The sequence below is a fragment of the Mastigoproctus giganteus genome, chromosome 5 (assembly GCF_048544385.1).
Source record: "Mastigoproctus giganteus isolate SK-2022 chromosome 5, ASM4854438v1, whole genome shotgun sequence".
Lineage (NCBI taxonomy): Eukaryota > Metazoa > Arthropoda > Arachnida > Uropygi > Thelyphonidae > Mastigoproctus > Mastigoproctus giganteus.
The window spans coordinates 95,680,371-95,692,490 of record NC_143579.1 but is presented as its reverse complement, the minus strand read 5'-3'; the positions used below and the strand labels follow the sequence as shown (position 1 = coordinate 95,692,490).

Here is a 12,120-nt window from a genome sequence, read left to right as displayed (position 1 = left end):
ATAAAGGCTTAAGTTCTGCAAGTTGCATCATCTGGAGACTATGCATCTGCGAGGTGATATGATTGAGGTTATAAGGCTTTGAATGGTTTGAGCAGGCTCAATGCTGCTGGGATACTTATGCTTGCTCAGATTAAGAATCTGAGGGAGTATAGATTCAAATTGAGGGAAGATAGTTGTAGACTAGATGTGCAGAAGTTTGCCTTTAGCCAGCAGGTAGTTGATTGCTGGAACAGACTTTCATCTGTTGTTGTGGAAGTTGATAGCTTAAATAAATTTAAAGCCTAACTAGACAAACATTTGGAGTGACCAGATGGGTGAAATGGGAAGTTTTTTTTTTTTGCTAATACTGTATAAGCTAGCTTTCTTGCATCATATGCTTCAAATAATGCTAATGCTAAACTAAATACAATTGGAACTTTTTGAATCCGCTCTTTGATTCCATCCTCAAGACAAGTTGCTATAATATAGGTGTGACTGGACTTTTCTGAGACAGGTTGTAAACTTGAGGTGTTGGCATAAGTACATGGGGTCTGTATTTTTGTACTTTGAAATTTAATTATTAATTTCCACATAATTGCCTCTCACAGAACACACAAAGTTATATAAATATTTTTGACGTTTTTACAGAATGCATGATCATGGAAAGAAGACTTTTCTTCTGACGAACAGTGACTATGCATATACAGAGGTAAGGAAGAAATGGTTCATTATTCTCTAATTTTATTTTTAATGTTCAGGCTTTCTTTAAATATTTTTGTAACAGTTTGATGTATTAAAATTAATTACTTGTGTTTACTTAAATGGGGCATTTAGTTTAACAAAATTTAATTATGTTCACATTTTTTTTTAAATTTATTATTCCATCAAGGTGGGTTAATTTTTGAATAAATCTTGGTATATTTCTTCTTTTTTTTAAAATTGTAGTAAGCTTATGTGGAGTCTGCCCAAATCAGTACAGCAGGCCTTCGTTATAACGCGGTTTGCTTTACGCTGATTCGCTATAATGCTGTTCTTATATTATAACCCGTATCTGACTATAATGCTCTTTTACAGATTGCATTTTTGGCATATTTAATGAAATCATTTCATTTGATGGAGTCGATAGCTTGAAAATGAATATCAACACAGCATTAAAACATTTCCCATGCTGACTTGAGAAATTTTCCCACGCTCAGTGAAATTTTCTCGCACGCTAATTTAATTGCAGTACAGTGATTTGTTACGTAGTTCCGAGATCAACATTTTAAAAAATTATCAAGTATATTGCTTATAATATTTGCGTTATATGCATTTATCCGAAGTCTAGTCATCACTCAGTACAGTATTAGACATCGTGCGTAACGGACAGTGTACTTGAACATTGTATCGTAATTAATGCAACCAACGCAGTTACATTTTCGAAGAGTTAATAATGGCCGATTAGAATGAAAAAGCAACAACGAAGACTATAAATGTAAGAAAAAGACCGAATTTGAAAATTAAATTAGATGTTTTGAAGCGAATCGATTCCGGTCAACGACAAGTTGATGTGTTCCATAATTTAGGACTTGCAAGTTTAACTGTAAGAACAATTATAAAAAAATAAAGAATTAATTTTAGCAGCAGCAAAGATAGCTGTTCCACTGCAAGCAACTAGGGCTAGGCTGGCTATTAGGATTGAAAGACTTTAACTAATTTTATTGAAGATAATATCCAATGCAGAATTCAGTTAAGTTAAATATTATTAAAAAAAAAAAAGAGAGAGAGAGATTAGCCAATATGATGATCTGAAGAAAACTCACCTAAAAAAAAAAAAAAAAAATGTGGAACCATTTAAAACTGGTAAGGGCTGGTTGAATAGATTTAAAATCTAGGGAGAAGCCGCAAGTGCAGATCAAGGAGCCGAAACTTTCAAAAAAGAACTTGTTAAAATTATTGAAGTGCGGTATTATGTGTTATACTTCTCAAGTTTATAACATAGATGAAGCAGGACATTTTGTGGAAACAAATGCCTAAAAGAAGTTTCATATTGAAAGAAGAAAAAAAACATGCCAGGTTTCAAAGCGGCAAAGGATCGGGTGACTTTATTGTTGGGTGGTAACGCTGCGGGGGGTTTAAAATTAATACCCCTTTTAGTTTATTTAGAAGAGGGCCAAAGTTCAACCCAAAATCGACACATTTTTCATGATTAAATTCATCAATTAAATTAAATCAATTTAGATCAATTAAATTCATGATTTTAATTGGAATTTTAAGTTTAATTTTTTTTTGATATATAAGTAGTTACCACATAATCATATACGTATGTAATGCAGAATATTTTATATGTACAAATATTTGAATATTAAATATTTGACCGATATTTGTGTATCTTTTCACTACCGTTTATTATTGATTAGGAAATATCCTATGGCACCGACTGCAACTTACAAATACATATGTTACCTTATGGGTAAGCTGTGCTCGCTTAGCGCGGATTCACTTAGCGCTCTGTTTTTCCCGAACGAATTATCAGCGTTAAGCGGGGGTCATCTGTAATGTGATTTTTTTTTAATATTTTTATATTTTCTAAAATAATTGATCCCTTCCCTCCCAGATTGAAGGGTGAAAGGTGAAATTTCTATCATAGAGAGGTGTGTATAATCCAGTAGTATCCCGAAATTAAGGAAATATGTTTTGAAAACGTTGCTGTTTTGTGATTTATTGGAGAACACACCTTGGTGTGAATATTCCTTCTGTGAACAGTGCTATCCATTGGAAGATGAGAAAATGCAACAGCTAATGACAGGCAAAAAGCTGAAAGTAGAAAGTCCACATGGATAAAGGGCAATATTGAGCATGCTGCTGCAATCAACACAAGTTGATTGCAGCAATATGTTTTGAGCACTCTGCAAAAATCAGTCAGGTGTTCATCAGACCTTTAAGTTGTTGAATGATAACTGAGCTGAATTATGAAGAAAGATCCATCCCACAAAGTGTATAATGTTGATTGTCAAATGGTACTGGTATAACGTAAAACTAGATAGCATAATACATATTACAGGATTTTGGAATCTATTAGCTTAGTGTAGTATTCTTGATTAATCAGTGAAGTTTATTAATCTTATTAATTTTAATTGTCAATCAATTAAATTGCATTTAAACGTAAATCATGCCCCAGACTAGAGCAGCGAAGAAGCAATAGGCATAAAGTAGCAGGAGTGCAGTGGCTTGTGTTCATCAGATCTTTAAATGATCGTAGAACCGATGGGAGCAATTCTCCAATGCATCACAGTCTAAAGGAATGTGCAACTTGTGAAATGTTTGCAGATCTTTCTGGAACAGGATGTGATCCTGCCAAGGCAGGATCACATCCTGTATGTGCAAGTCCACATCCTGTCTTTGTATGTGCAAGGTGCAGAGAGTGTGAAGAAATTAGGTGTCAACTCAGCATTCTGATGGGAATTTATGAGAGTATGAAGAGTAGGGTAGATACCCTTGAAGGAATTACATTGGGGGCCTATCAAGCTCTCAGCTGTCCAACTCAATGCCAGAGCCCACTCTTGTGCATCGGACAACACAGCGGCAATCTTCAAGGCACAATGTGCTGGTCCCACAGGAACTACTTGTGCAATAAGATCAACAAACAAATAAATAAACATACATATACCAATAATAATTCCTGAGGAGTGAGATCTAAAAAAAATATCCTATAAGTTCAAATTTAATAACAAAACATAACCCCCTTCCCATCCAGGAACTCTACTAACAAGGATAGGTCACACACTCAGATTTCTGAGTGGAAACTTTCCTAACCTATCCTCCAAAACACGTTTAAGCTGTTCTAAATCCCTAAATTTTTAAATTCCCAAACTATTAGTGAAATATGAAGGGGCGTGAATTTTCCTTTTATCCTCCTTGCATCTGGTATTTATCTCCCTTTATACCTCCAGTTATTAGCTATGCATGAATTTAGGTCAAAGCTTGCTTTCATTCATTTGTCCTGTTACAAGGTTAATCTTTTCTTAGGCAGGTCTTTGAATACTATTTCCATCTATTCTAATTATACCTTAGCTGGATGCAGTTATTCCTGAAAAACTTGGAAATTCCAGGTAAGAGAATTCCTGACTTAAAATTTCCAAAATATCTATAATATTTCTATAATATATCCTAATATTTTATATATTTTCTTTAATTTTATTTTTATTTGAGTTAAAAATTTAATTCAAAATAAGGACACAGATCCTCTACAAGAGAAAAACACGTTATTATTTGTCTGATTTTATGAATATTAGCGGATCTCGATTATACAAGTTGTCTGTCCAACATGTTGAATGGGATACACTTGAATAGAAGGGGTGCAAGAATATTTGCTGATGCTATCGGGGCAACAATATGTGGGTCGGAAAACTGCTTCTTGGGGGAATACACAGACTACAGTTAGACTAGTGACGCAGACAGAGGTGAAAGCGATTCTTGCATTGCTACTATTGGTATGTGCCACAGCCTGGAAAGCAAGGTGTCTGGGATTTCAGGCCCTGCTTGGAACAAATGGATACATGGGCTGTGTTAGGCTAATAAGAGTAAGCACAAGTACATGTTCACTAGCATGTACACTAATACTAGGAGCATTGCAAATAATTTGATGAAAATGAAGTACTAAGTTGTTGTATGAAGACATTGTAGGAATAGTGGAGATTTGGTGTCACTCAGACATAAGTGATGCTGAATTTGAATATGGGGAGTACAATGTATATAGACAGGACAGGAGAAGTGGAGGGGTTATGCTCTTAGTTAAGAAGAACATCAAATCTAAGGCAGTGCATCCAGTTTACTTGGGTGACAAATGCGATATTGAGTCATTTTGGTGCAGAAGTCATTTTGGTCATTTTGCAGTCATTTTGGTGCATTTGTATGAAGACATTGTAGGAATAGTGGAGATTTGGTGTCACTCAGACATAAGTGATGCTGAATTTGAATATGGGGAGTACAATGTATATAGACAGGACAGGAGAAGTGGAGGGGTTATGCTCTTAGTTAAGAAGAACATCAAATCTAAGGCAGTGCATCCAGTTTACTTGGGTGACAAATGCGATATTGAGTCATTTTGGTGCAATATAAGCACTGGAAAAACCGAATTGAGAGTAGGAGTGTGTTATAGGCCTAATAACTGTAATTAGTATACCAAACAGCTGTAAAGAGAAATCGAATGGGCCAGCAAATCAGGATGTCTTATACTGGGGTATTTTAACTTCCCAGATATTAACTGGAACTTGTGTGTTGGTCACTCACACACTAGGAAAACTTTTGTGGATTTATTGGATGACTGTTTCTACAACAGCATGCTAGAGGCAACAAAAGGAAGCAATACTCTTTATCTGGTTATTAGCAGTGATTCGTCATGGAATAAAGATCTGCAGGTAAAAGACACACTGGGTGACAGTGATCACAGTGTACTAATGTGGAATTTAATTAAACACATAACTATTGTCAAGGGGAAAGGCTTTTGCTTTTCTTAAGGGTGACTACAGTGGTCTCAGATAGTTCTTAAAATTTGCTCCTGGGACCAACTGATGATGTTACCAACAGCAAATTCTAAATGGGCATTATTCAGTGAAGTAATCAGAGAAGACAATAGGTTTTTTCATACCAACAAAGAAATACTGTTCAAAGCTTAGTTGTGAATGGATGTCAGATGAACTATTGAGACATGTGGCAGAGAAGAAAAGTGCATGGGATGCATATAAATTATCAGGTGATAGAGAAGCCTATTTTGGATATAAATTAGTCTGCAATCAAGTCACAAAGGAGGTTGGGCAAGGTAATGCAGATTATGAGAAGTCTCTGGCAAAGAATGGAAAGAAAAACAGCAAAGACTTCTGTGCTAATATTAACACTATCTATGGGTTAACTGTTGGTGACCCTGCTCAGGTTTTAGACAAATTGAATAGGTATTTTGCATATTCATTCACTGGAGCAATTCTTTAGGGAAGGGAATGCCAGAAGTTTATCAAATTTTAACTAGGAGCTAAATCACTTTGTGATAACTGAAAGGAAAGTGGAGGAGAAATTGTTGAGAATGGACAAAAAAAAAAAAAAAAAAGGCACTTGAGGTGGATGGAATCTATCCAGTTATATTAAGGAAGGCAGAAAAGGAATTAGGCAATCCCTTAGCCATAATTATGAGAGTATCCTTGGATTCATTGGAAGTTCCTTTGAACTGGAAAAGTGCAAATATATCGCCAATTCATAAAGGGAGATCAAAAGGCAACATGGGTAATTACAGACTTGTTAGTTTAATGTCAGTTCCAGCAAAAATAATGAAATCACTGGTTAAAGAAGTAATGCAGGACCATTTCGACACATGTGGTTATACTGCAATCAAAGCATGGATTTGTTAAGGGGGGGCGGTCTTGTCTAACCAATCTGATAGGTTACTATGATGCAGTGACTAAGGAACTGGATGCAAAAAAATAATTTTGACATCATATGCTTAGATTTCAGGAAAGCTTTTAATACTTTTGCACATAAGACTGCTGTACAAATTCGAGCAATGTGGCATTAAGGGTTTGTTAATGCTATGGTTAAGTGTAATGAGACAGAGAGTAGTTATCAATGGGCACTTCTCTTTGGGGACTAATGTTATTAGTGGAGTTCCCCAGGGATCAGTGCTGTGTCCCTTGTTGTTTTCAATATTTATCAATGGTATTGATGAAGGTATGTCAAGTTTAATGTCTAAGTTTGCAGATAATATAAAGGTTGTCAGGGTAGTTAATGACAGTCATCAGGGCGAACTACTGCAACAAGATATAGGAAAATTGGGTCGATGTGCTGAGAAATGGCAGTTGAAGTTTAATATTGACAAATTCAAGGTACTGCACATGGGTAGCAGTAACCCCAGAGTAACTTATCAACTTTGTGCTTCTATATTCAGAGTATAGAATGTAAAAGAACTGGGGTAGTTGTGCATTCAGACATGAAATTCTGTGAGCAGTGCAGACATGTGCTGCCAGGACAGCTGATGAGTTTTTGTTAATGATATACAAAAACATTTCTAGCAGGGATAAGGAGGTGATTATCCCTTTGTATGAGGCTATGGTTAGGCCATATCTTGAGTACTGTATGCAAGTCTGGAAGACTCATGTTAGGAAGGATGTAGATCTACTGGAATAGGTGCAAGTAACCAGATTGGTGAAGGGAACGAAAGTATGCTCTTACCTAGAAAGGCTTCATTTCTGCAAATTGCGGTGTCTTGAGACCAGGCACCTGTGGGGAGATCTGATTGAGGTGTTTAAAGCACTGAATGGATTGAGGTAGTTGAATGTTAATTGTGTTCTTCCATTTGCTGAGACTACATACATGAGGGGACATAAATGCAAGTTGAGGAAGGATGGTTGCAGGATAAATGTGCAGATGTTTGCCTTTAGCCAGCAGGTGGTTGATTGTTGGAACAAGCTTCCATCTGTTGTTGTGGAAATGGATGGGTTGGATAAATTCAAGTGAGAACTAGACAAATTCTTGGAGGATACAGATGGGTGAACTGTTCCCCCCCCTAAAATACTAATTATAAACATCCATTTGATTAATGCATGGTTTACACAGGTGACCTAAGATTCACTCACGTTTATTTAACTTAACCTGCAAAAATAGCTAATTTAATTATATATATAGGGTGTTTCAAAATATTGGTACAAATGTTTAGGGCAGGTAGGTAACATCTAAAGGAATGTGAATCGCATAGGAACCCATAACCGGAAACGTCACGGGAAAGTAGTAGCAGAGGCACAAGAAGCAGAAATGACACAAGACAGTAATTAGTGGCAAACATTTATTTGACATAATATTAACAATGGAGTACGAGATGGATGCATTTCATGATGTTAGAACAGATGCTCGAAGGTTCCACCATGAGACGCGATGCATGCGCGACACTGATGCAGCATGCATTAGCGGACACGGTTGAACACACCTGGAGTTTCTTTGACAGTAGCAGCAGCGCAGATGAGTCTTGCCACGAGATCCATTTCTGTCTCCACAGGTGATTCATACACGATAGATTTGAGGGCTCCCACAGAAAGAAATCAAGGCTCGATAAATCAGGTGAGCGTGGGGGCCTGGCAAAGGGTCCACCACGGCCAATCCATCGATGCCCAAAACGCCTGTTCAAATGGTCAAGAACACGCCTTCCATAATGGGAAGGTGCCCCGTCATGTTGAAACCAAATGTTGCGTCTCACATTTGCTGGAACATCGTCAAGTAACCCTGGTAGAACTTGTTCAAGAAAGATCCGGTATTTAGCGGAGTTCATGCGTGATGGTAACAGGTATGGGCCGACTAAGCAGTCACCGACCATACCTGCCCACGCATTTATTGCGAAGCGATGTTGTGCCGTATGGGGGGGGTGCACACCGTGTGGGCTCTCTGCTTATCCATACACTAGGTGCACGTCTGCCAGCTTACAGTTTGTATATTGATGCATGCTCTTCGTGCGGCGACTAAACCAGAAATTTTCCCCTCTTGCGAACTGGTGAACAGCGCGTGTACTGACTTACGGTGACGTTTCCGGTTATGGGTTCCTATGCGATTCACATTCCTTTAGATGTTACCTACCTCCTCTAAACGTTTGTACCAATATTTTTGAGACACCCTGTATATATATATATATATGCAAAAATAGCTAATTTAATTATATATATATATATATATATATATATATGACCACCATTATGCAAATCTATTGCATCGACAGTTTAATCTTAATATCATTCTGTTGTGGCATAGAATGATATTAGGTCCACTGACGAGATGGGTCATAATGGTCAGCCTTTTCTGTTCAACATACCATTCGATATTATGGTATGTTCTATTATTTTTAATTTTATTTTTACTTATCTGTCTGTATTGTTGGTAGAATACATTTACATATAGTGATATTTCACGTAATTCAGAAACAGGTGCTTAGCTAAGGAGGCACCATTAAATTGCTTTTAATCTGGATTCTATTTTCTAAATTATTTAGGAATGTTTCTCCAACAGCACCCTGTTCTTCATTTTATATGTTAAATTCATCTTCACTCTACTTGTTTGCTACTTCACTCTAATGTATGCTACTGGCATACATTTTGTTTTATTTTTACCTGACATTTTATTAAAGTTATATATATACTGGGTGCAACAGTTAACACTTAAAGGACATTCTCATTTATTCCCAATTTTCTCATACTTATCCCGCTCAATACAGTGCTCTGAATAGGACAGAACACACTTTTTTTTTTTTTTTTTTTTTTTTTTTGCAGGTCAAGTTGACTTATTTCCCACCCAGCGCACGCGTGCACACACAATTATAGCACAGGACACTCGTGCACCCAAAACAATATATACATTATCACATTTAGACCTACTTGTGCTTATATACTCACGCTCAAGTGTCCTCTTATTATAATTTGTATACTCAGGATAATAATAGTAGATAGATAACTTTTATTTCAATGGTTAGACATATGTATACATTTTTAAAGAAATTCTTTATTTATATAAGAAAAAATGTTATAAATCATACTGATGAAACTCTCAATCACACCTGATAATGTGGACACTATCATCACATAGAGCAATGTGGATGTGACAGAAAGCTGCAGAAGTTCATAGACTTTCATATAGACTATCACTCAATGATCTTACCTACTCAGCGCCTCCGTAGCCAGGTGGGAAGGAGCAGCAGTGCGTAGCCCACGCTTCTTGATTAGACCGGGGTTCGAGCCCGCCACCAAATACGGAGGATGCGGAAAGGTCAGGGAATGACCACCGCATATTCCTGAGCAATATGGCCTTAGTTGCTAATGCTCCTAAAAACCAAATAACAACAAAAACAAATCTTACCTACTCCAAGAATTAAACACCCAGGCAAGAGCTCTCTATCAGGTACGGCAATCCAGATGTGACAGAGCACTTCCATAAGTTGTCATACAATTGTCATTCATACAACTATCCACAGGACACACACACACACACACACACACACACACACACACACACACACACACACACACACACACACACACACACACACACACTCTCATACTCCTGAACATGAACCACTCATTCCATGGAATATACATAGTTATACATTAAAAATACACATTTATACCCATTAATACAGATAAACATGGATATTTCTTTTAACAAATGTCAATATCTAACTTAAAGGGTTGAACTCTATCAGTACACTTCACAATCAAGTAACCATACTGGTCTAAGTGGGGTATGTGTCATGCTCTGGGTAGTTGTAGCATGGTTGCTTCTCCTGGTTTCAAAAACCTTTGAGCAAACTCAGAAGGCTATGATCAATGCATTTGATCAGAGATTAGTACTAGGCATGATACAGCCTACTGCTTCTTGTACAATTCCACTTTGGAGATGGTGTGAAACCCCTGGTGCCGTTAGACCCTAAACACACTATACCACTGTGCAACCTTTCACTCACATCATTGGGGAAACACACCTTATCTCAACAGAACATGCTGCATTGGGAACTGAGCACGCAGATACACACCAATCTATACGGACAGATCTAAAACTGATGCCCATGGTGGTGCAGCAGCAGCAGTATTTTCCAAACTTACAATAGCAAAGAAACTTCCCATTGAATGCAACACTACACTGCAGAACTTTGTGCTATCTTCATAGTGTTAAATTTCACCTTATCAACAAATATATTGAACAGTATTATCTATACAGACTCCATTAGTGTTATCCAAGCTATACAGCAGAATAAAAATCATGATAACCCCCTTACTCATACAGATTTGGAATACCATGAGTAAGCTAAATAGGAAGAAACAAGAAGTCATCTTTTGTTGGATCCCTGGTCATGTTGGAATTTTTGGAAATGAACATGCTGATCTAACTGAAAAAACTACTACAGATCCTAAAGATCAATCATTTAGTATACCGATTACAAACTACAAGTCAATTCTAAAGAAGCAGTGTCTTGAAAAATGGTAACACATCTGGCAATGTCAAGTTGAGAACGAACTACTTCATATAAAGAAACATATCCAAATTTGGAAATCCAGTATATGTGAAAACAGGCATTAAGAAGTCATATTAGCCCGACTACGAATAGGCCATACACATCTTTATCTTCTTGCAGGCACTGATCCACAACTGTGTATAAACTGCAACACTCAGCTCACTGTCTCATTGATTGCCCCAAATACAATAGTGAATGACAAGCTATGTTTACCTCTTTTTCCAGGACGAACATTTCCATCTCTGTACTCATTCTAGCAACTCTACATCCTTCCTAAAATGAGACTTCTAGACCTGTACACAGTACTCAAGGTATGGCCTGACCATTGTCTTATACAAGGGGATAATTGCCTCCTTATCTCTGCTTGCAAAATTCTTGTATATCATTGACAAGACCCCATGAGTTGCCCTGGCAGCCTGTCTGCACTGCTCAGAAAACTTCATATCTGAATGCATAATTATCCCCAGGTATCTTTCATTCTCCACTACCCTGAGTGTAACAACCCAGTTGATACGTTTCTCTGGTGTTACTGCTATCCATATGCACTACTTTGCATTTGTCAATGTTAAACTTCAGTTGCCACTTTTTGTTTAGCATTAGCATTAGTAGAGGCATTTGATGCAAGAAAGCAAGCTTATGCAGCATCAGCCAAAAAAAAAAAAAAAAAAAAAAAAAGTAACATAAATAAATAAAAATAACCACTTCCACTTCACCCCTCTGTTCGTTCGAAATACCTGTCCAGCTGAGCCTTAAACTTATTTAGGCAATCAACTTCCACGACAAGGGATGGAAGTCTGTTCCACCCACCAACCACCCGCTGGCTAAAGGCAAATTTCCGCACATCTATCCTACATCTGTCTTTCCTCAATTTGAATTTATGCCCTCTCAGGTGATTTTTCTGAGCTAGAGGAAGAATCCCATCAGCATTGAGCATGCTCAAACCATTCAAGGCTTTGTACACCTCTATCAGATCACCCCGCTGGTGCCTAGTTTCCAGACACTGTAATTTGCAAAACTTAAGACTTTCTTCGTAAGAGAACCCCTTTGTCCCATTCACCAATCTAGTTGCCCTTCTCTGTACTCGTTCCAGCAGCTCTACATCCTTCCTGAAATGAGGCCTCCAGGCCTGT

General features: G+C 37.4%; 1 protein-coding gene across 5 annotated transcripts in view; it reads left to right on the top strand.

Annotated features, from left to right (window-relative positions):
• Nt5b (5' nucleotidase B) overlaps positions 1-12,120 on the top strand; it is a 589,792-nt gene that overhangs the window by 334,152 nt on the left and 243,520 nt on the right. For all 5 annotated transcript variants that reach the window (XR_016546972.1, XM_090374117.1, XM_090374115.1 and 2 more), the window contains exon 10: positions 628-688. Coding sequence is in view for 4 of the 5 variants with exons in the window: in XM_090374117.1 (XP_090230243.1) it covers positions 628-688 (61 nt within the window). In the remaining variant the exon portion in view is untranslated. The remainder of the gene's footprint in view (positions 1-627; positions 689-12,120) is intronic.